This window comes from Excalfactoria chinensis, chromosome 12 (assembly GCF_039878825.1).
Source record: "Excalfactoria chinensis isolate bCotChi1 chromosome 12, bCotChi1.hap2, whole genome shotgun sequence".
Lineage (NCBI taxonomy): Eukaryota > Metazoa > Chordata > Aves > Galliformes > Phasianidae > Excalfactoria > Excalfactoria chinensis.
Genome location: NC_092836.1, coordinates 7,413,791 through 7,436,075, shown reverse-complemented (window position 1 = coordinate 7,436,075; position 22,285 = coordinate 7,413,791). Strand labels below are relative to the sequence as shown.

Below are 22,285 nucleotides of genomic sequence, written 5' to 3'. Positions count from 1 at the left end.
AAAATAGACAATCTCCACCTGGTCTGATCTCTGGTGAATATCGCTCCAGGAGCCAATTCACCTACGTTGTCACTGCAGGACTGGAAGCTGAGAAAGCATCTAATAAGTCAGCAAGAAATCCTGTCTCCTCTGAAGTCAGTGTGAGTTTTGCCATTGGCTTTAAAGTAACAAGAGAAATCTTTCCCTTCTGTACAGGGATGTTGGGTTTCTGAGTATAGCACAATATTTTCCTTCCAGATGGAAGCAGTGGCACTCTATGTCGACATGACTGGAAGTTTTCTCTGCAGTAATCAGATTCTGAAACAAAGTGCAGCAAGCACAGATCAAGTTGACTAGACAAGCTGTTATCTGAGTCTCTCTCTGGCCCACGTTGGTCTGGTTTGTGAATGAATTATATGATAAGGTACCAAGAAATCTAGAGCTATCGAAATTAGCTACCCATTAGTGTGGGTTATGCTTCAACAAATACCCACTCAGATTGTTTGCCAGTTCTGAACTGAACCGGCTACTCTTGGCCTGTACAGCAGTATTTCAGACAGCTATCATTGCAACAGGTTGGAGGCTACAAAATCGGAAGGATAATATAAATACACAAACTTGTAAGCAGGTTGAAATCTTTAACTTCAAACTTCTTTAAATGGTAGTTGATCCAAACCAGTTTTTGTGGCTGTGTGTGAAAACCTGACCCTTTAAATGTTTCTGAGCTTTGCACAAAGCAAGAGGTTTTGAATGATCATTGTTCAGTGGTGGCTGAGTTTTAGCTGTCACTTCTTTCATCTTCATTCTGCTCTGCCACTTAATGTCTTCAAATGAATGATCCGAGGGTTCCATTTTTTCTTTTCAATGTTGCTCTTTCTGTATTATTATTTTTTTGTTGTTCTGTAGCTTTTGAAAACTAACGTCTTTGGGAAAGTTATTGAAACTAAAAAAGACCTGTCAGCCCCTTGACTGGAGGGTCCCAAACACCTTTCAGCTGCATGTCCCAGTTCCACTGATCCCAAATCATCATCCACATAATTGAATTAGAAATGGCTCATAGTCCTATTCATAACAACTGTACCCAAAGAAAACAGTGAGTAATAAAAAAGAACTGCAGCTATGGTTCATACAAAGAATGGTGAATGGCCCGTACAGTGAAGAAAGAGGGACTGGAAGGGGAAAATGTCCAAAAGTGGAAAATTAACAGCCAACTTCAAAGAGTTTACATTAAGGCTGTAAATTAATATTTGTGTAAAGGAGAGCAAGTTTTGAAATATGGACACACACAAACACACACACTTCTGTATTTAAAGGAAATGTTCATTCTATATTTCAGTTTGGCTAAAAACTCTGTGCCACAGAAAGCAATAATTATTCCAGCTTTGCATATTGTAAACCTGGTCACTGTCATTTTTTCTTTGCCTCCACATGCCTCAGTGCCACAATTTCTACAATCATGGGGAGATTGCCTTGGCTCTCACTCAGCTGGATCAGCTAATGCAATTCAGAGGCCTTCAAACGTAAGTTAGTAAAGTATTTAGTTCTTTTTCTCTATAACAGCTTGTCTATTAACAGCTCATTCAATGGAGGTGGGAGAAGAAGCTAGTGAGACCTCTTTTGGTATTGTTCTGCAGTGACCCCGGCTTTCTCAAAGTGGTGACTGATGCACTAAACAGTGTTTGTCTGCACATGCTGTTCTGCTGGATAATAGTACATTGTGCTAGCTGCAGTCTGTATCTGTAGCAGGTAACAATGAACTGGCAGAGGAAGTCTTCTCCGTGACACAGTAAGGACACAGGAATGATGTATGAAAATCTAGGAGAAAGCTCATTAAGATGATCTGATGCAGCTGAGAGCCACCTTGCAGTGAAAAATGGAATGTGGAAACGGCCTAATCCTGCCTCAGCACTGTTGTTCCATTTTCACTGTGCTGAGATAAGGTGTGTTGTCATGCCATGCCACACAGTGAACGTGCCACATCCTCTGTTTTCCAAAAGATCAAATAAAATCTGAAGTGTTTTGTTAGCTGATGGCTCAAATAGCTCAATCTTTTCTTACCATTCCATACAGAAATAACAGCAAGTTGGCAAGAATCATACTTGACACACATTTCCCCACCAACAAAATCCTATTCTCCCTTACTTATAAGCAATTCATTTATAGAAACATCACGGTTTAGGCTTTGTTTTACCCTGCCAAGTGTTGCAGCTCTTGTGTTATCTCTCAGACAAACTGACAACGCTGCAGTACAGAGAAATCAGGTTTCAAAGCGAGTGATTTATGAAGCAGAGGAACTTTCCTGTGCATGCAGAGAGACTCCCCCGTGTGGCACGACTGCTTCGGCCAATGCCACTGCAGCGGCTCCACCAGCCAGGCTGCCGGACCGGGCACGCTGACATGTCTCCCATTAATATAATTAAATGTGGCCCTGCAAAGACTCCCACGTTCAGAAGTGGCAATCCATTTGCAATTAATGTTGACCGCTCAAGAAAAATGTTGTTCTGTTGTCTTTCTGGTATAGAAAAGAAAAAGGTGTAATATTTTACTAACTATGATGCCTTGGGAAGAGTTATGAAGTCACATATTTCTCTGCCATAATTAATCTTCCAACATTATTTTCCCCCCAACATTTCTTAAGATGATACCTTTAATATGTGCTAAAATCTATTTGTACACCATTAGCTATTTTAAAATCTGGAATTATAAATTCATTTTGATTAATAGAACAGTTCAAGGCTCTAAACAACTTTTAATTGTACTCCTCTTTCAGGCATTCATGATAAACGTTCCTCTTTTAGGATCAGATCCTAGTTTTCAGACCTGAATGAAGTGCTTTTATGCGACATCCACATAAAAATAACTGTTAACAAGGTTTCTTCTATTATCTATTGTATATTTTATAAATATAAATATGTTTTTCTTGGTCTTAAGCCAGAGGAAGTAATTGTGCTCTTCCAAATCAAAGGGCTCAACTCTGCCCTATATCATACTGGCTTACATCTAATCACCAGCTGGATGAAGAGACATTAGATTTACACCAGCACAGATGAGAGAAGAATTTGGCCCAGTGTGTTTGTTGTTCTCAGTAACTTGGCACCCTCTTCTCCTATTCTCCTCTTGAAATCAGCATAAAACAGACACTGAAATTCTGAAGTGTTTTAAACCCTCCCAAACAGTAGCTGAGAGCACAGTGCATTGTAACCACCAGACCTTGATGGCACAAAGATATGCGTCATGAACACGATATCTGGGTAGAAAAGATAAGAGTACAGTCTTACAACACTTCCAGAATAGCAAAACCCTCTAGAAAGTAACATTGACAACTGCATTTCTGGGGTCTTTGGTCATATCCCTCCTTGCATTGACAAAACTTTGTCTCAGATTCATTCAAGTGTAGTTCCAACAATGTGAATGCCCAGTTATTTATGTCAGTGGAGTTGTGCTCAGCTATAGTGGATATATTTGATGACAACTGTAGAGACAAGTGAAAATAACTGCAGTTGCATTAGAGGGTGTAAGCTTTCAAGGGTATGGATTATTGGTCATTCAACTTTTTTTAACAGCATCTTTTCACTTCCAAGAAACCTGTTTTAGACAAGGCATCAAAGAAGACAGGATGAACTCCAGCAAAAGGCTGGTTGCAGGCAGGCAGCTCATGCACAAGACACTGATCTTTGGCAGCAGAGTAAGGGAATGGAAAGCCATGTAGAGAAAACAAAGGATACTTTATGGGCGTGCTGTACTGCCAAATCTCAGTGGCCTAGACATGTTTTTGTTATTCAGCTATTTCCATCAGTGCTTATGGGTACGTATTGATCTGACTAGCACTGATGTCTATAGGGTCACTGTGGCTATTTGATTTTATCCCTTTCTTTGGAAGGTTTATTAATATTGACTCTTCTTCATTTAATTGGGGCACTAGCTATGGAATCCCTTTTTAATGGAATCATATTAGCTAATGTACTGCCTGTCCACACTCAAATCCAGAGAGCTTCCCACAAGACCATACTCGAGTAGCTGATAATGTTGTAAGACAAAAACTACAACATATATGTAAAGCCAGAAAGAAATGGCTAAGTACTGTGCTGCAATCAGTTCTGCAGCTGAAATTCAGGTTTCCTGAATTTCCCTTTTGCAACACCCAGAGCCTAAAATAAAGTAATTTACTTGCACCCATAACGCATAAATGTTATTTCTTCCCTTATTCTGTCAAGACCTTCCTCTCATACACTCACCAAGGGCTGTACTCATGTCTGAAATGTAATTATTCATACATCTAAATGCTGTTCTATGGCATTAACCAGCTAAATAAACGTAGCCAGGACACATAAGCTTATGCATTTTCTTATATCTGTACTCGGAAGAGTGCATCTCTCAAAGATACACTGACAAATGTTCCTGTTTAACTTTCTCTTCTCTTAAACAGATTTGGAGAGACTGGTTCTCCCATTTACAGAACAGATTTTTTTTAAGTTAAAGTGCTCTCCTGGGATTGCCTAGGAAAGCATTTTTGCTTGATTGGTCTTCATTGTAGAGCAATTTCAGAAGCCTGGCTTTGGACACCATTTGTGATGTGTTTATATTAGAAGGTCATGTCTTGTTACAGAGCCATTATTGCCTCACCCTCTTGGGACTGTGGCAGGCCTATGACTTTACCCTTCACAAGCAGATTTTGACACATCTTTTTGACATCTATGCAGGAAGGCAGGAGCATGTTGCACTAACTCCTCTGATAGAAGACAGAACTGAAATGGAAGAGGGGAACGGAACAGCAGAAATTCTACCTTCAATGGATTTATATGTTCTCACTGATTCAGCTGCAGGGGAAAAGTTGAAGCCTGATGTTTTGGTTGCAGTGCAGGAGACCTTTGAAAGAGTAATACCCTATTGAGATAGTAGCTTTCTGGAGCCCTCAGGAACACAAGAGATGTGGAGGTTAAGATTATTAGAGGCAAGATAGCTATTAACTGTGTCTACAATATGTCTATACACAGCACCCTGCAGCCATGCTGTATTCCTTATAGCAACTTCTGTTCAACCTGAGTTCCTGCTGCCTGCAGACCATGCCTGTCCTTGAGTCAACTTTCTTATGTTCTCAAGACGCTTTCAAGATATTTCCATGGGTCCTCATCAAGTTTAAGTGATGGTAATGCCAAGCAGAGAAAACCAGAGGCTTCACAGAGGCTCGTCCATTCATTATGTACAGAAAGATAACTTTATATTTACTGCATTAATATATTCCAGCCTTTATAGGAAATACAGACCCAACTAAGCCCTTCTTAAGAATTTTTTGATCAGGGGAGGTAAAAAATTCTTCCTGATTCAAAGTAAGAGATGTCTTCAAGCAGTTTGGAACAACACGCTTTGTGTGTGGGTGGTTCTGCACAGGACACAAGTCAAGGCCACATCCCTGCACCAAACTCAACTACATACTGCCATGGCAGGATTTTGACACCCCATGTCAAAGCTACTGTGTGGGGGGATAAAAACACCTGACAGCTGTAGCTGTCTCAGCAGCAAGCTGCACAGTAGTGTTAAGAACACCCAGGCTGGTTAAAGGATTTTTGCTTCCCTACAAGTGATGGTCACAGCACTTAGACTGAACTCAAATAGTACTGAAACATACAAAGATTTATCAACTGTTATTTATATCAAGAGTTAACTAGTCTGTTGTCTGGTTAATTTCCACCTTAAGTCCTAGAGAACTGGTGTGTTCCTGGTGTGCTGCTGGTAAGGGAGCTGGCAAGTAAGTGACAGGCAGGACAGGAGGTTGGGTCTGCCATGCTTATCCCTCAGTTCCACTCATTAACATGCTTGGCTCTGCTGGATGCTAGGCTGGTAGTCGATTTTTTTCTTCTCTTTTAAAAGAGGGGATTTGTGAATTAAACACACTTACAGCCCTAGCAAGGTCATACCACAGGACTTTGAACTACATTTGCTTTTGAAAGAAAGAAACTCATTGCTGATCAGCCTGACCCTCCACTGCGCCAGTTGCTAGCACACACTTCTGCAGTATGCAGTCATTCTGAGGCCTTTAGAGGAGACAAAAGAGATGTGCGGTTTAAGGACCGGGATGAAGCTTTCAAGTGGATATTTCACTATGTGACCGAGGGCCTGTTGTGAATGATTTAGCCTGAGTGCACCTTAAGGTGGGGGTTCCTTTCATAGGTAATGAGGAAATAAATGTATTGGTCTTCCAAAGAAGCTATTGCAAACCCTGCAGCATACTGCTCCACCAGGACATCCTAGAGTATGACTCTAGAGTATGACTAGAGTCAGTGCCCAGATACCCTCATTCAAATGGTGCTGGCAATGCACAGCCTGATGACTTTTGCAGTGCTCTCTGCAAGCGTCCTACTCCTTTACCTGCAGTTTGCATCACTCATCAGCATTTCCCAAAGATTTTGCTTTACTCACCTTTCTGGGTTAGTCTATTTTTGTGTCTTTATAAATCAAACAACACAGTTGTTGTTGAGATTATATCAAAACAAAGCCTCCTTTTCCCTCACAGATATTTTGCTTGCCCTCCACCTCTGTTTCTCAGCAGCCTCTCAGACACCATGCGAGGCTTTCAAAGCCTCACAGTACACTCTAAGAAGAATGTATCTGTCCTGAGGCTAGGAACAAGTAGCTCTGCAATAAGATAATTTATGAAACTACAAGTTCAGCATCCTTTTCTTCCTTCCTATACAAAGCTAGATAGGAGCTATATGCTGAATTAACCTGGAAGTTTGTGCCTCACGTGACCTGTAATCTGAACTACGGCTGCTCCTTCAGATCCTTCATACTGATATATCCTTCATACTGATATATACTTTGGGGGACAGATCCTTACCTGGTATTTTCCCCACTCCGGTCAGATTGGATGGATGTTAATGAGTGGAAACATATCCCTTTTTCTTCTTAAACATCGAAAAATGTAACTTTCTATATCTGATTTTATTTTCCTTTCATTTTTACTCCCTCAATCCTTTATATAATCATTAGACATGTTAAGAGGCCTGTTTTGGAAATGATTAATGCTATTAATATTTTTCTAATTCAATAAACCCTCTCATCTTTGAACTCCTCGCAACATTTTTCTGCTTTCTCCAGCTTTCCACTAATTCAAACACATGACAAATGTGAGCCTTCGCTTCAGTTTTCTATTATTTCTCTTGTCTGATCAAATAAATTAACAGACTTTCATTCCTTTCCCAGGAGTGATACCCATATGTTGATGAAGGCAGTATAAAAATATTACCTGTTCAAACAGGAGGGGGGAAAAAAAAGAAGATAAAAGTTATCTCACGTTATTCACTGTTCCATGCAAACCAGACAGAGTGCTGATCCTATTCCTTTCACCTTGACAGCGCCCACCATGTTCAACGGTAAATATTGCAAGATTTGCAGAACACCATCAATCTGGTTTAACTGCTCTGTATGGTAACGGCCCTTTCCAATCTCTCCATAGAGTTATTTTAATCGCATCGGAGTACTTTAGTCGCTGTGAGGGAACCAGCTGCCCTACGTAAGCTGCACACTGCCAGGCACACGGCGCCCTTCCAGCAGAGCAGCACGCTGCTAATGCAGTTTTCTCAGTTTGGATAGTTAAAGCTGCATCTCCAGGCCAATTTGTACCTGTGTATTGTTGATAGACAGTGTGCCACAGGCAAAGAGATACTGCAGGAAATGGATTCTCATTTGACCGCGTTTAATTTTGTTCCCTGGATCTCCATCATACATCTTTCCGTCCCTCTGCCCACCCAAATGGCTCATGTGAAACAAGGCGACTTCCGTCACCGCAGCCCCTAAACTGATGTGTGATGATGCTGTGATTGATTTGTCATTTTGGGAAGAAGTGGGTCGTTGTACACGTTGTACCACAGCCGAGTTGTCCGTGCTGACAGCTGGGTCTTACAGATTTGTCTTTATAAGTTTGGACCTGAAGGGATTGCGGTGAATATCCAGCCCGAACACTCCTCTTTTGTTTTATTATTTTTTTAATGGGAACGCTGCTATTCTAAAACCTTTCGTAGCAGCTTATAGGGAACTGAAGTCATCTGTGCTCCTCAGGAGAGACTCTCCCGCTTATGTATTCTCTATCTGACTTGCATGTTTGCTCTGAGGATGGGAAACATAATTCCTCCAATTCTACGATATGGAGGCAGCTTCAGATTGGTAATTTTCCAGAATAGAAAACTGTAAAGTAATGTACAAAATATATTTGAAATATAAAATGGTATAATTAATAGCTTTCACAAAGGATCTTGAAGCGGGGAGAAAAATACTGACGCAAATAGCTCCTTGAAAAAACTCCTTTGCTTTTGTTCTTCCTTAGTGAGACTGCAACAGTGTTTAATAACTTCTCACATTTAATGACACCTGTTGAAAGAGTGCCTCTTACATGCCAGGTGAGTCTCGGCCCTGCAGGGCAGCCTGCCTGCCTCGCTCTTGCCTCAGGTCAGTAAACTCAGAAACACACTGGAGAAAGGGGAATAGTTTGCAGGTTTTCCCAGAGCAACCCAATGAGCAAATCAACGTTTGGGGCCTATAAAGCCTTTGCTTTGTTTTAGATAAACCCTTACATAAGCACTTTCTCCACTCTTTGCATACCCCAAAGGGCGGTGCCCTGAAGGGCAGAAAACATCTAATCATGTCCTTCAATCTTTACTCTGTTAAAATCCCTATTGGGATAAACATGGCTCTCCTTAGTAAAGACTGCATTCTTAACTTCCAACTGTGATTTTTGGCAGGCACAACCCAGGCTGTGGAGAGAAAGGCAAAAGAAAGCCTACAAAAAAAAGAAGCACTTCATAATTAGGGGCCCTTGGGCTGCAGTAAACCCCTGATGGGGTAAACCTGTTGGGCGTGGGGCAAACCTGGATGGACACAAGGCCACCGCCTCCTCCAGAAAACTCAGGGCAAAGCACAGGTAAACACTTGGGCCTTGTGTGGCTGTGCTCTGGTTGAGGCTGGGGGAGGGAAAATCACTGCGGCTGCACTGAATGAACGTGACTCCTGAATTTCCTTACTCTGCTTCTCCTCCTGCCCCCATCTCCCATCCTCTGGAACACCACACATGCGGGAGGCTCTCAGGTAAGCAAAGAGGAGACGGTCACAGCAAATGACAGCGCCAGAGCTGAGCGCAGCACGCACTGATAAATCCCTGCCAAACCCTTTCCCTTCTGAAACACAATCTGTGTAATGGAAATAATTACCAAAGAAACAGAAAACTACTTCTGAATGAAATTTAAGCTCCAGCAGACCAGAGAAGAGGCAGGAAACGCCAAGCACAAGTAACCATCCCTTCATCCTGAATTCACACCATTTTCTGTTTCTGTTTCCTGCTCAAAGTTATCAGTCGCTCAGAATCTGCTGCTGGGGGTGGGCTGTGGGTCAGGGCTTGGATATGGAGCACATGGGGACAGGCTTCACCTGGCTATAAAAACTGCCTTCTTTTTCTTGGGGAGGGTTGGAGGGGAGGGGGGGGAAGAGGGAGGGGTGGTGTAGGGTTGTTTGGGATGGGGTCTCTTTGGAAATAGCCAGTACAGAACCGGGGGACAAAAAGTTGTTTGATTTTTGTGGCTGACCTCTGGCAATGCCCAGCACGATGCAGAGTGCTGGGGAGGAAAAAGAAAACAAAAAGCCGTGTGATTTTGGTGAGGATTGCTGGCAACACACAGCACAGCGTTAGATGGGAGAATAAAATGCTGTCGGATTTTTGGGGGGCTCTGACAATACCCAGTACGGTACACAGCACCGAGCGGGACGGAGCTGCATGATGTCGGGGAGACACCCCCGATGACACATGGCACTGGGGGGGAAAGAGGTGCCGGGGGGGACACCCATCCCGAACCCCCGTCTCCTGCAGCGAGCACGGAGAGCGGCGTAATGGCACGAGTAACTCCAAACAGACGCCGCCGGGGTAAGAGTGCAAACGGCCAACGGCAAACCGCCTCCGCTCCGTTCCGTCTCCACTCCAGCACTCGCACTCCGCGGCGCGCGCACACGAGCGGGGCCCCGCGGCCGAGCGCGTCCCCGCACCACCACCGCGGCCGCTTTAAGGGCGGCGGGGGCGCGCCTCCGGGGCGCCCGGCGCGCCGCCGCCTCTCCTCTCTTCGCCTCTCCTCTCCTCACCGCCGCGCCGCGCTCCCTCTCCCTTTCGCTCGCCCCGCTTTAAAGTCTCCGCCAGGATCCGGGCTCGCCCGCCACTTCCTGTACGGCAGGATGGAGCGCGCCGGGGCCGCGGCTGACCGCCGCCCGCCCGCCCGTTCGCGGAGGCGGCTGTGAGCTCCCGCTCCGCGGCATGCCGCCCGCCTGAGCGCCCCGAGCCGCGCCGCGCGGGGTCCCCGCGCTCTCCGGCGTGCCGCCGCCCGCCTGCCCCGCGGCCGTGGGCTTCTCTCCGCGCTGAGGAGGCGAGCAGCAGCAGCCCGCTTTCTCCCGCAGGATCGCGGCTTGAAACTTATTTTCAACAAGTTTTTTTTTTTTTTTTTTGTGGTTTTTTTTTTTTTTTTTGGTTCTTCCTTCCCTCGCTCCTTTTTTATTTTTGTTTTTGTCTTTTTTTTTTTTTTCCCCTTTATTTTCTTTAATTTCCCCGTGCGTTAATTGTTTTAGCCCCTCTCCCCTCTTTCGATGTGCGGCTTTGGACATGCGGAGGCTACTGCAACCGTGTTGGTGGATCTTTTTCTTGAAAATCACCAGCTCCGTGCTCCATGATGTGGTCTGCTTCCCCGGTGAGTGAGTGCGCCCGGCGCTGCGGGGGGAATCCCGGTACCCGTGACCCTCGTGGTGCCGGCGGGGACCCCGAGGCCGCGTTCCCCGTGCTGCGGGCAGCGCTCCCGCGAGCGCCGGGGCTGAGCTCCGCGCTGCCGCGTTCTCCCCTTCTCCCGCCCGGCGCGGTCGCCGCGGCTTGGGGCGGCCCGCGGGGGGAGTACCCGGGCGATTCCCCGTTCTCGAAGGGCTGCCCGAAGGCTCCCGTCGAGCCGCGGGACCGGCGCCCCGATTCCTCCTCTCCCCCGCCTCAAACTTCGCTCCGCGCGGTGCTCGGCTCAGCCCTGCCCTCCCCACTCGTGTCCGCGGAACTGCCCCTCTCGCGCCGCGCGCTGACCTTGGCGGGGTTGTGGAGCCGTGGAGCCGCACGCCCGCTCCGCGCCGGGTCTGACCGCGCTCCGCGCCCCGCGGGAGGCGGCGATGCGGGCCGCAGGCTGTGGAGCTCGGCGCCTTCCCGCGCCTTCCCGCCTCGCGCTCCCGGCGGCGCATCACCGTTCCCCCCCCCCGGCACCTTCCGCCGAAACGCGGCGGCCGCGCTCCGCGCCCTCCCCGAGCGCTGCTCCCGCTCCGCGCCCCGCTCCGGGACCCGCGGCCCCGCCAGCGCCCCCGGCCCGGGGGATCTCGCGGCTCAGGGCCGTGGTGCCGCCGGTCCCCACCAGGGGCGCTCTGTCGCCGCCGCTGCTCCCCGAGGGGCCGCGCTGCTTCGGGCTGAACCTCCGGGCCCCCCCGGCTCCGCGCCGCGTGCCGCTGAGCGCAAACCCGTGTGCCGGGCTGCCCCTCAGGGTCGTCCTGAAAACGCCTTAACCCCACCCCGATCCTCGCTCCTCCACGTGGTTTCTTTATTCGCTTCCCGGCTTCTCCACCTTCCCGTGGGGGTCCCCGCTGTGTGTTCGGTACGGGACCACGCGCGGCTCGTGGCCCCGCTGCTCCTCCCGCGTGCCGCTGCCCTGCTGCGGGCTGCTCCGCGTGTGCCGGCCGGAGCGAGGCTGCAGTTTCTCAAAGCGTCGCAGCAACTTCCACTTCTTTCCTTTTTTTTAAACACACTTCATTTTTATTTCTTCTCCTAACCTCACGTGCAATGCTGAGCAGGTAGAGCTGCCAGATCCCGGTCTTTCCAGCAGCTTCTCGGGTGGTAAAATGATTGGAAGCGAGAAGAAAATAAGGCTGGAGAGAGGGTTAATACCTCTGCAGGTCTTGAAGAAACATTTATCTCCTTTGTATTGATTTCTTCTCAATTCCAGCCCTCAGAGTGAAGCCTTTCTCTCTGGTTCTGATATATATTGCACAGTAATTACATCTAGAAGGCAGGCTCTAGGCACGCTTGAGGAAAACAAGCAAGCGATGTAGGCTTAATGTGACAATACTGTGAGACTTGCAGATTTAGATCAGTGGTGTTTGAGCCTGCTAATATTTGCATTGTGGTTTGGGTATTGGGGGGGTAGCAGGTTCGTGGCCGTTTGCTGTGTGTAGGTGCAGTGCCAGTGCTGTAAAACAGCTGTGTAATACTTGGGGGTATCTCAGGGCCGTCCATCATTAAGCCTTTGCTTGGGAAGCGGACTGTTGTGCAGACTGCATTTATGCTTCGTCCAGAGAAAACCATGTCAGACCACAGTGAGTGCTGCTCTTTTGTGCCTTCTGGAAAGCAGCTTCCTGGGGTGCCTGTGTGTGTGTGTGTGTATGTGTGTGTGTGAGGGGTAGATGTGCTCCGGACTCTGATCATGCATGGGAGATGCCTGAGGCAGGGAAGCTGCAGGGAGGATCTCAGTGGACTGGAACAGGACATTGGTGCTGACAACATCCAATGGCAAATCATTGGAATTCGTGTTGGCGGGGAATCCCAGCCGTTATTAACCATTTCATGTCTTATGCGAGTGTTTCAGTTCCTTTCATACTGTTTCCTGAGGGTCTGAGGTGTGTTTTATTCTGTGTGCTAAGCAACAAGCATGCCAACCCCCCCAATGCACACACACACACACACACACACACACACCTGCTTCATATCCAGCTCTCCTTAAATATGAGGTCACTGTTCGTTTTCTCCCTTCTAATTCACTTTGTGAGGAAGCACAAAGGGTAATTTTTCTTCAAAACAATAAACAAGCCGTGCTCCAAACAGTCCTTTGCAGTGTTCTTTCATTAGGTTTGCAGTTGATGCTCGCGGTGCAGGTTGGTGTGTGTGTTGCTGTCCCTTTGGTTGCCCTCAGAGGAAGGAGGCATCCTTGCACACGCAGATCTGTAGGTGAGGTTTTGCTGTTCCTGTTAAGTTCAGTGCTTTTCTCTGTGGGCTTGTCACCGGTAATTGCATTGCTTAATAAATCAAACCAAGACAAGGTAGAAGAGGTTGTTTCCATGGGGTCTGTTTGCTCATTAATCTAAATTCACGGTACCAAAAATCAGTAAGACATAAATACTGATCTTGCTGTGATACCCTTCTGTGTAGTTTCTCAGTGCTCTGCTGAGAGATAAATACTTTCTTGTGAAGGAAGAAGTGCACCTTTGTGCATCTGTGGCTGTTGCTGTGACAGTCCTGTCATCTCCGGGTGATTATTGTTGGTGTTTGCTTTGACAGGGTGCACAAACCTAAACTGGCTCTGTCTTAATGAATGGAACCGTTGCCGTCCTGGTGCTTGCCTGTAAATGGGTTTTGGATTTTTGAGTCATGCTTCCAAGTTGAGAGGTAATTCCACTGTAACTATTTTCTGCCTGGAGGAAAAAATAACCCCAGAGCTTTTCTTATGAACTCGCCAAACGCTACTTTAGCTGTTCTGTCAAGGTGCTGAGAGGACTGCCTTTGTTTGCTCAAGGTTTTGCAGAGGAAGGTGTGTTGTGCACGTAGAGAAATACGGAGCGTACAGGAGAGGGCCCTCCAAGACTTTATTTAGTCCTGTGGCTTTTATGAAGATGACACTTCTTACATTTTAATTATCCCTTATTTTCAGTGCCTTCTTAAAATACACTTTGCATTCCGGGAAGCTGCTAATGGAGTCCTTGCAGATAAAGAATGTTGAATGAGCCTTCCCAGGCTGCATGAGCCGAGTCGGCTGGCACGCTTCTGGGGGTAGAAGAGCTTGGCTGTCCGTGCAGGAGCTGAGTTGTGGTTAACAGCCAGGACGTGGCTTTCCGGAGTCCTTAGGCAGTCAGAACTGCTGCATGTACCGGCAGCCAGGGAGTGAGAGGACCCCGAAGTCAGGGAGGAAACAAGGCCTCGTGGTGCGGAGGCACTTCTAAAAAGTCGATGCAAGTTAAGGGTAACTGGAATTGAGTCACATCTGGGTGTTGAAGAGGTTTGTGTGTGTTCAGGCTGGGGGTGCTGCTGTGCTTGGGAGAGGGAGGCAAGACATGAGCTAGGCTGTCTCTGGCTGTTCTCTCATGGCCTAATTCCTCTCCTTTTTCACTAAGAAATGGGGATGGATTTTCAAACAAACAAACAAAAGTATATTCTGATCAGAGCAGTGAAGCGCTTACTGTGGGCCTAGTGCAGAGATGCATCTTGTCTCTCACTGTCCCTCCTGTATTGCATTGGGAACCGCTGCTGAGCTCTGTAAAGGGCTACCCTGTCACCTCTGCTCCTCTGCCTGAGAACTGGAACAGCTGAGCGTCAGGAAATAAAGTGCTTTAGTGCAGCTCAAAAAAGAAACCAGTGTTAAGCTCTTTGCTCGCCCTTTAAACCTAGAACTGGAAGCACGGGGAGATTTGGGAACCATAGAAATCACTAAAAAACACCTATTGATTTCACTAGGGTGGTGGCTTTGCTCCCAGCTTCTGTTTCTTTAGTGAAGGAAGTGGTGTCTTTAGTTACGTGTGTGCCAGTAGTTGAAGCTGAGCTGTTATCAAGATGCTTGAGTTTGGTTGGGGTTTGTATCCAATTGCAGCAAATCTAGCTAACAGTGAGGACCCTGTTCACCTCGGACCCTGTTTGCCTCTTGATCAGCACTCAAGGACTGACTTGGGGTCTTCTGAAATAGTGTTATTAAAGTCTGCTCTAGATCAGCGCTTGGGCTTCACGGTTAAGTTCAATAAATGACTTCAAACTATTAATCTCTACTATCCTTGGAAAAAAAAAATGCTAATCGTTTGGTTGCTGCTCTTTAGCAGCCAAATGAACATGTGGCATGATGTGATCCAAAGCCTAAGGGTACAGTAATAGCACTGTTCTTTAGCTAATATATCACATTAATCTGTGAAATTATGGAAAAAAATGACACTTCTGTTTGCCCAAGTTCTGTCCTTCCATTTTTAAAGATCAGAGTTGCTGCTGTTTGTTGACCAAACTGTAATTATTTACATTTACGTGCTGTAGTATTTAAACTGTTGGCTAGAATCGAACTTTAAGTTTGTTAGGAAGTAGATTCTCACCTGAAAACAGAAGTTCTTGGAAGCTATTCAGGCATCTGAGTGTGCAGGTGTGCCCTATGTGGGTTAGTTGTGCTTTTACATGTTTCTTCTGAGAACTGCGTTAGCTACCTGTGTAGCTTTACAGATGTTTCCCTTCTTCACCTGATAACCTCCTGTTGATGTTTCTTCCAAGTGAAACCTGTTGGCTCAAGCTGTATTGCTCTGGGCTGGCAGGGATATGACTCCGTGGGCTGCCGTGAGGCATCGGCCTTGTGGAGATGTGGGGTGTTTGGAAGAAGGGAAGAGGAGGAGGATGGCAATTAGCACATGCTTTCGTAGTTAGATGAGAAGCTCAGGCTGTGACCACCAGCTAGACAACTAGCTAGGGAGTAACCTGAATGAAAGAGGCTGTTTTTTACCTTGTGTGAATAAACAGCTGGAAAGAACCAGAGAAGCCATCATTGGTATAGTTAGCTTTCAAAGAATTGGAATAGAATGGCTTAGATTGGAGGGAACCTCAAAGCCAACCCAGCTCCAGCCCCATGCCATGGGCTGGCTGCCTGTCATGGGTTGAGCTAAAATCTGCCTGCACCCATGACAGGGGCATAGACGGCCTGCAGGGCCGCTATCCCAAAAGGAAAAGGGAAAAAGGAAAATAAATACAGCGGCAATGATCTAAGGAGGCACACTTATTTACTAAATACTATATTGGAATACAGAATAACAAAATATAATACAATATAATTGGAATTAAGGCTAACAAATCAAGTAAAATAAGAGAGAGTGAGTCCCGAAACCGAGAGGCCTACTGTAACTGTAGGTGAAACGGCTGGAACGCTTCCACACACTCCCCCATGGCTGGCAGGATGCAAGAGCACGAGTCCACTGAAGTGAGATTATATAGAGTCCATGTCATATGACTGACCATGGTGTTATCTGGGACATTCAGTCTTCTTTTGTGAGCAGCACATTCGTCAAAATGATCCATGCTTAACATGATGTTATGATGTGGAATACTGATAGCAAAATTACCAAATAGCAAAACCATGACATTCCACCCCTTATGCTACATCATTACATTATGCTTATTACACACACACACACACACACACACACACACACACACACACACACACATATATATGTTGTGAGCAATCAGCAACCTTAACAATTTATATCTGTTTCATGCAAATCCCTAAGCTGAAAATAAAACTCCGTAACTTAACACACTGTTATTTGCTAACTCGAGAAAATGACAAAACTGCCGGAAAGAGGAACATGATAACGGTGGAGGGAAAAAAGGGGAAAGGCAGCACTAGCGGGGCGTCCCCCACATCAAGGTGCACTCATCCTTTCCCTAAGCTACATGGCCACTGCACGGAGGACTTCTTGGGACTGTCCTCCTCTGTCTCCATCAATCTGGATGTCAGGTCAGGAGCCCAGAGCATAAGCAGAGGGGAGAAGCAGACCAGCATCACTGCTGGTGGTATGGCCATCCTCCAAGTATCTGTTCCCTCCAGTGGAACAGAAACATCAAGGAGAAGCTCATCAAGAAACTCCCCAGCAGGTGATGGTGCCAGCAGCTTCACATCCTGGCCTGGAGAGTTCAGCTTCAGACCCTCATAGGGGAACAGCGAACTCAGGCCTCATGGCTGCAGGATGACCCCCCCTCACTGCGGGGTGGCTCACTAGTCACATCCATACCATCCTCACCATGAGCTCCTGCTTCTTGCCCAGGTGACAGGGATAGGAGTGGAACTCCTGGGGCAGTGTCTGGAGTGCCATGCCTCCATAGGACCTGCTTCTCCAGCCCTAATATGGTACTTCAGGCAGTAGCATGGGGTACTGCGTATGTTTCAAGCCACCCAGTGGTTGCCTCCACCATGGTGAGCACATAACGCTTACCATTGCGAGATCATGGCAAGGTGATATAATCAACCTGCCACGCCTCCCCATATTTACACTTTTTGCCATCGCCCTTCCCCCCAGAAAGGTTTAATCCTCTTGGCTTGTTTAATTATGGCGCATATTTCACAGTCATGAATAAACTGAGCAATAGCATCCGTAGCTAAGTCCACCCCTCAGTTTCTGGCCCACTTATATGTTGCATCTCTTGCTGGATGGCCCGAGGTCTCATGGGCCCATCGAGCTAGGAATAATTCAGTCTTGTTCTGCCAGTCTAAGTGTATTTGAGCCACCTCAATTTTGGCATCTCGATCAACCTGATGGTTATTTTAATGTTCTTCAGTAGCCTTACTCTTAGGCACGTGAGCATCTACATGGCGTACCTTTACAGCAATGTTTCTTATTCGGGCAGCAATGTCTTTCCACAGTTCAGCAGCCCAAATAGGTTTACCTCTTCGTCGTTGCCAGTTGTTTTGTTCCCACTGCTGCAACCACCCCCATAAGGCATTTGCCACCATCCATGAGTCAGTATAAAGATGAAGCATTGGCCACCTCTCCCGTTCAGCCACATGATGTTATGATGTGGAATACTGATAACAAAATTGCAAAACCATGACACTGCCCCCACCAGCTCAGGCTGCCCAGGTACCCCATGGCTTTGAGCACCTCCAGGAATGGGCACCCACATCTCTGGGCAGCTGTGCCACTACTTCACTGCCCTCTGATACAGAGTTTCTCCCTAACATCTGACCTAAATCTCCTCTTTTTTTTTTTATTTTAAAGCCATTTCCCCTTGTCCCATCATTTGCCTTTCCCATTACTTGGTAGCTTGTGGTAATGCTGGTGCTTGTTACCTACATAGCCAATTAGACTCCTGCTGTACCTGTCCTGTAGTAAGTCTGAATGGTTCCTTCCTTACTTCTGTCCTGCTCACACACAGTGTGGCTCTGCTGGGCAGCCTAACCCCACTGCAGTGAGGGCAGGTGTATCCCTGGGTCATTGGTTGCACTGGCTGTGCCTCAAGGTACTTGCCTTTCTGTGTACACTCCTTGTTCATGCACAGCCGCTGGGGTGCAGTGAATTCCTTCTTTTGTTTGTTTGTTTGTTTGTTTTGAGCTATAATATGTTGATAGCCTAAGCAGAGACACTTCCCACCCAGAAAATGAACAGATGAATGGGGGCACAGAATGTGAGCAAAACACTGAAGGTAGTGAGATATTTCCGTGGGTATCGCTGTTTTGGTTGTACTTTTCTCTGGTTCTTTGCAGTACTCTTGGGAAGCAGTGGAGGAGAATCCCCTCCACATCTGATTGAGGGAGGAGGGAGAACATGGCAGTAAAGAAGGAGAAAGACGTTGGTGCAATCGCTGTAAGATATGTCATTATTACGCTGGATGGGCTCACCTTTGGGCACTTTGAATTAGACTTTGAGAGAACTATGGTTGAAGTAAAATCAGCTGGTATGTGGCCTTGTTGTTTTTAATGTGGCTTTATTATGCATCTCTAAGCTTGCTTGGGAGTTGAAGTACTGTTGTTCTTAATTATCAAGTCATTTGAATAATGATGAACCATTTTCTAGAACCTGAAACTTGACCGCATCGTGCACCTGCCAGCAGAACTGACACACAAAATCTCAATTGATGTGGGTGTTGCAGTTTTTCTATGCATAAATGCTGCAGTGATGCCTGAATATGTTTATCCTGTGCCAGTGTCTGCTTCGAGGGACTTTGCATTCATAGCATGGAGGCCTTTCTAAAGAAAATCTAGGTGTTTTGAGACTTGGATGCTTAGCTGGGGAAAGCTGCTTTGAAAAATCCTTTTCTCAGCTTGCAGATAGGTAATGAATGAAACCCTGAGCTCTGAAGAGCTTCACTGGTATTTTGAAGCGGAACATGGGATGTTATTTGGTCTTGTGGCAGCTGTTTTGTTCTCTTTTTAGAAATAAAATGTCTGTTCCAGTTCTTCTGTTGGAGCTGGTTTATCCTGCTGATGCTAAGGGGCAGCTATCTGATAACCCCCTCGCAAGCAAAGTGGGCAGTTGTTCAGTTTTTCCTCCTTCACTTCTTCCATGCTTTGTCCTTGCAGGAGGCTTGGAAGTGACATTGCAAATAACTTAATACCTGCTATAGTCAAAGCACTGCCTTGGCTGTTTGTTCCTACAAAAGCATCTACCATTTGGATTGTTTTTTAGCAGTCTGCTGTCTTAGACCTGGAGTTCAGCGGTTGGTTTCTGTCAGGCTGATAGAAGAGCAGGGTTGGCTGTCCCAGGGTGAAAGAAGCCTTTGCTGTGAGCAGTGGTGAGTAAGCAAGCAAGATAGGAAGGCAAAATCAATTGTACCCTGCGCACTCAATAAGCTGTTTTTCTACTGAAGAAGTACATAGAAACTCTTCTGTCCCAATACTTGTTTTCTTTGGACCTTATTTGATTTCCAGAACAGAAAGAGGTCTGTGCAGAAACCCCTGCAGCACTGAGGATCGCTGCTTTTTTGACTCGCTATTCAGTATACTTAGAGATGCTCTCCTATTAAATCTATTTTAAAGTAACTAATCCACACATCATCTTAGAGCAAGTTTAGTGTGTTGTTTGTTTGTTTTCAACAAATGCATGTCCAAATCAGCCTCAGCTTTGTGAACATCAGTGTGAGACTGCTTTCTCCCCCCAACCTCTTGTATTTTCATTCTCTGATCCGATGTCTTTTCTATTTCCCACACTCCTGTGGGAAACTTCAAGTCCGGACAGCAAAGAAGGGCAGTAGCTTTCAAATAATTAAGTACAGGTGTACATGACTATCACACGTGAGTATAACTATTATTTTTTCTATTGACTTACATTGGTATTTAGATTCCTACAGTTCTTGTAGCCTCCTGGAGACTGTAGTGTGGTTGTATTCAGAGTGGAAATGAGGTCTGCGTGGCATAACTGTCTCTGGGACATTGCATCCATTTGTAGATGGAATGAGAGGTAGGGTGGAACTTTTCTGCTTGTTGGCCTCAGTGCTACAAGTAAGTAGCTTATTATTACAGTGCTGGAGTTTGTGTGTTTTGTATTTAAATCGGTGTTTAAAATACAGCATACAACTAAAATTTGCCTGTTGACAGCAGTTGCATCATCTTTTAATTGGCGAGAATTGCTAATGGAGTATTCAGGTTCTAAAATTAGTTGTTTATTTTCCTTCTCTTCTTTTGCCCCAGGGTTTTGCATCAGATTATATGGCTTCTGTAGATGTGTTTGTGTTCCAGTGCAACACCTTTGTGCAGTTTTAGCTATTTAAGTAAGTGTTAAAAACACAGGCTTGGCGACAGCACTCTTGGAAGCTGTGACTTTTTAAATGGTTTCTTACAAATTTGTTTATGCATTGTAAAACGCTTCTCTTTTGTTTACTGTGAATTAATTCATTGTTATCTTTGTAAACCTGGGGCACAAAATGTTGCAAGCTTACAGTGTTTTATCTTAACATAACTGCAGGTCCTCAGCTTTTGCAAATTGTCATTGCACTGTTGATGCTACTGTTTCTGTGGTAGTTTTTGTCAGGTGAGGATTGGTGCCATAGCCCTCATGCACTGCTCTGAAAAATGGCTCTGCATGGTCTTTACTGTATTTCCACTGGCTGCCTTTGTCAAAGGTGCATGGTTTTGGTACAGACTCTGTACTTCATGGGGAGCCTTTCTTTTGCTGCGTGATGAAATGTGGAACCACGTCTGTGTGGTTCTTCAGGTAAGAAGCAGAGGTGTGTAGTCCTTCCGTTAAAATCCTGCCTTTCTGGAGGGATGCTCGTCATGCACAGCAGCCCTTGGAGTCATGCTGGTGGGCTGTACTTGGTTCTTTGACCGAAGCTGTGGCTGTTGCAAAGGATGGTGTGAGATTTGCTGTCAACAGCTGCCTTTTTTTAATAGGGATGATTTATGCCTGCTTTGAAGCCAGACCCAACTTCTTTCCATTGAATAAAGCAGCCTCCAAAAATGAAGAAACCAAACAAGTGGTTATTGCAAATATTTTGTAATCATCATTCTGCAGTAACTCAGTGGATGTTAGGTGCAACGCACAACCTGCAAGCACAGAGCTGTATTAATAGCTGTTCTGTATCCGTTCCACTTTTCTCCACCAGTTGAAAGAGCCCTCCGGTATTTTCTTCCCATGAAAGTATTTACACGCTGCAATCAATCCATATCACAGTGTCCTTCTGATTAACTCAGTGACCTGAGCTGCACAAGTCTCTTGCTATCAGATTGTATCCGGCCTTTGAATAATTTTCACAGACTTTTTTTTTTTAACCTTTTTCCAGGTTTTTATGCGATTTATTTTTAGAAAGGTGCACACCAGAGCTAAGCATGGCTCTTACTCATATCTTATATGCACGATGCTGCTGCCCTTTCTGTTTGTCCAAGGATTTCCAGCAGCCTATTTTTCTGCCGCAGCAAGAAGGCTCACGTTGATTGTTTGCCTAGCATGACTTCTAGATGGCTATTGGAGCCAGTGCTGAACCAAATAGTCTGCTGTTCACTGGATGTGGCTTGGATCGCTAATTCTTACTGTTTTTAGCTTCATTTTAATAAACTCTTTGAATAGATCTGTTGGTGTTTGTTGTTTGTTTTTTTTTTTTTAAAGTAATTTCAATAATGCTAGAAAGGCAACTTTACCATTACAAATGCAGGCCACTCTAACAGTAGTGCTCTCTGATTTTAATGCCTTAAATTTGTCTTTTGCTCCGCTTTTATTATTTTTTTCCCCTCTCCTCTAAGCAGTTTGTAAGGGAGGAGATCTTGGTGCATCTTGTAATGATGCAGATATCCACTGAGCCTCAGCTGGAACTCAAAGGATGGATGGCCAGTTGGGTGTAACCCCAAGGAGGCAATGGTTTGTTTAGGGATGTGTTTTTCTCCATCCATTCCCCCGCCCCCTTGCTGTATATCATCCTGCTGTGTGTGGTAGAAACAGCATTTCTTCTAATATCCTCATTCTCTTCTGGTTGATGTAGGTGGGGGGGAAGGCAAGGCTTTCACTGACATTAGAAGTGATGGGCTAGATAGCCATCATCAGAAGCCCCTTCCAGCATCAGTCAGTGCTGTACGCATTCTTTCTGTGCACCCTTAAGCACCTGGTTGCTCCTTCACTATGATCACTGGGTTGCTTCTACTCTGTGTCCTTGCTTGCAGAAATAACATTTACGTGCATCTGCTGCAGGCTGTGTGAGCTCCTGGTCAGCCTCTGCTGTGCACAGAAGGGGAGCGTGGTGCCCAGCGTTCTTACTTGCTAGAGCGTGAAGCCTGCAAGTAATGATAATACAAATGTATTTCAATTTGTAACCTGGCCTTCT

At 45.9% G+C, this 22,285-nt stretch overlaps 2 protein-coding genes across 2 annotated transcripts in view; one reads left to right on the top strand and one right to left on the bottom strand.

Annotated features, from left to right (window-relative positions):
- FHIT (fragile histidine triad diadenosine triphosphatase) overlaps positions 1-11,218 on the bottom strand; it is a 558,163-nt gene extending 546,945 nt beyond the window's left edge. The window contains exon 1 of the mRNA XM_072347387.1: positions 11,069-11,218. The gene's annotated coding sequence lies outside the window, so the exon portion shown is untranslated. The remainder of the gene's footprint in view (positions 1-11,068) is intronic.
- Positions 9,868-22,285, top strand: part of PTPRG (protein tyrosine phosphatase receptor type G) — a 379,786-nt gene continuing 367,368 nt past the window's right edge. Inside the window, exons 1-2 of the mRNA XM_072347365.1 lie at positions 9,868-9,886; positions 10,576-10,694. Coding sequence (XP_072203466.1) covers positions 10,610-10,694 — 85 coding nt within the window. The 5' untranslated portion in view covers positions 9,868-9,886; positions 10,576-10,609. The remainder of the gene's footprint in view (positions 9,887-10,575; positions 10,695-22,285) is intronic.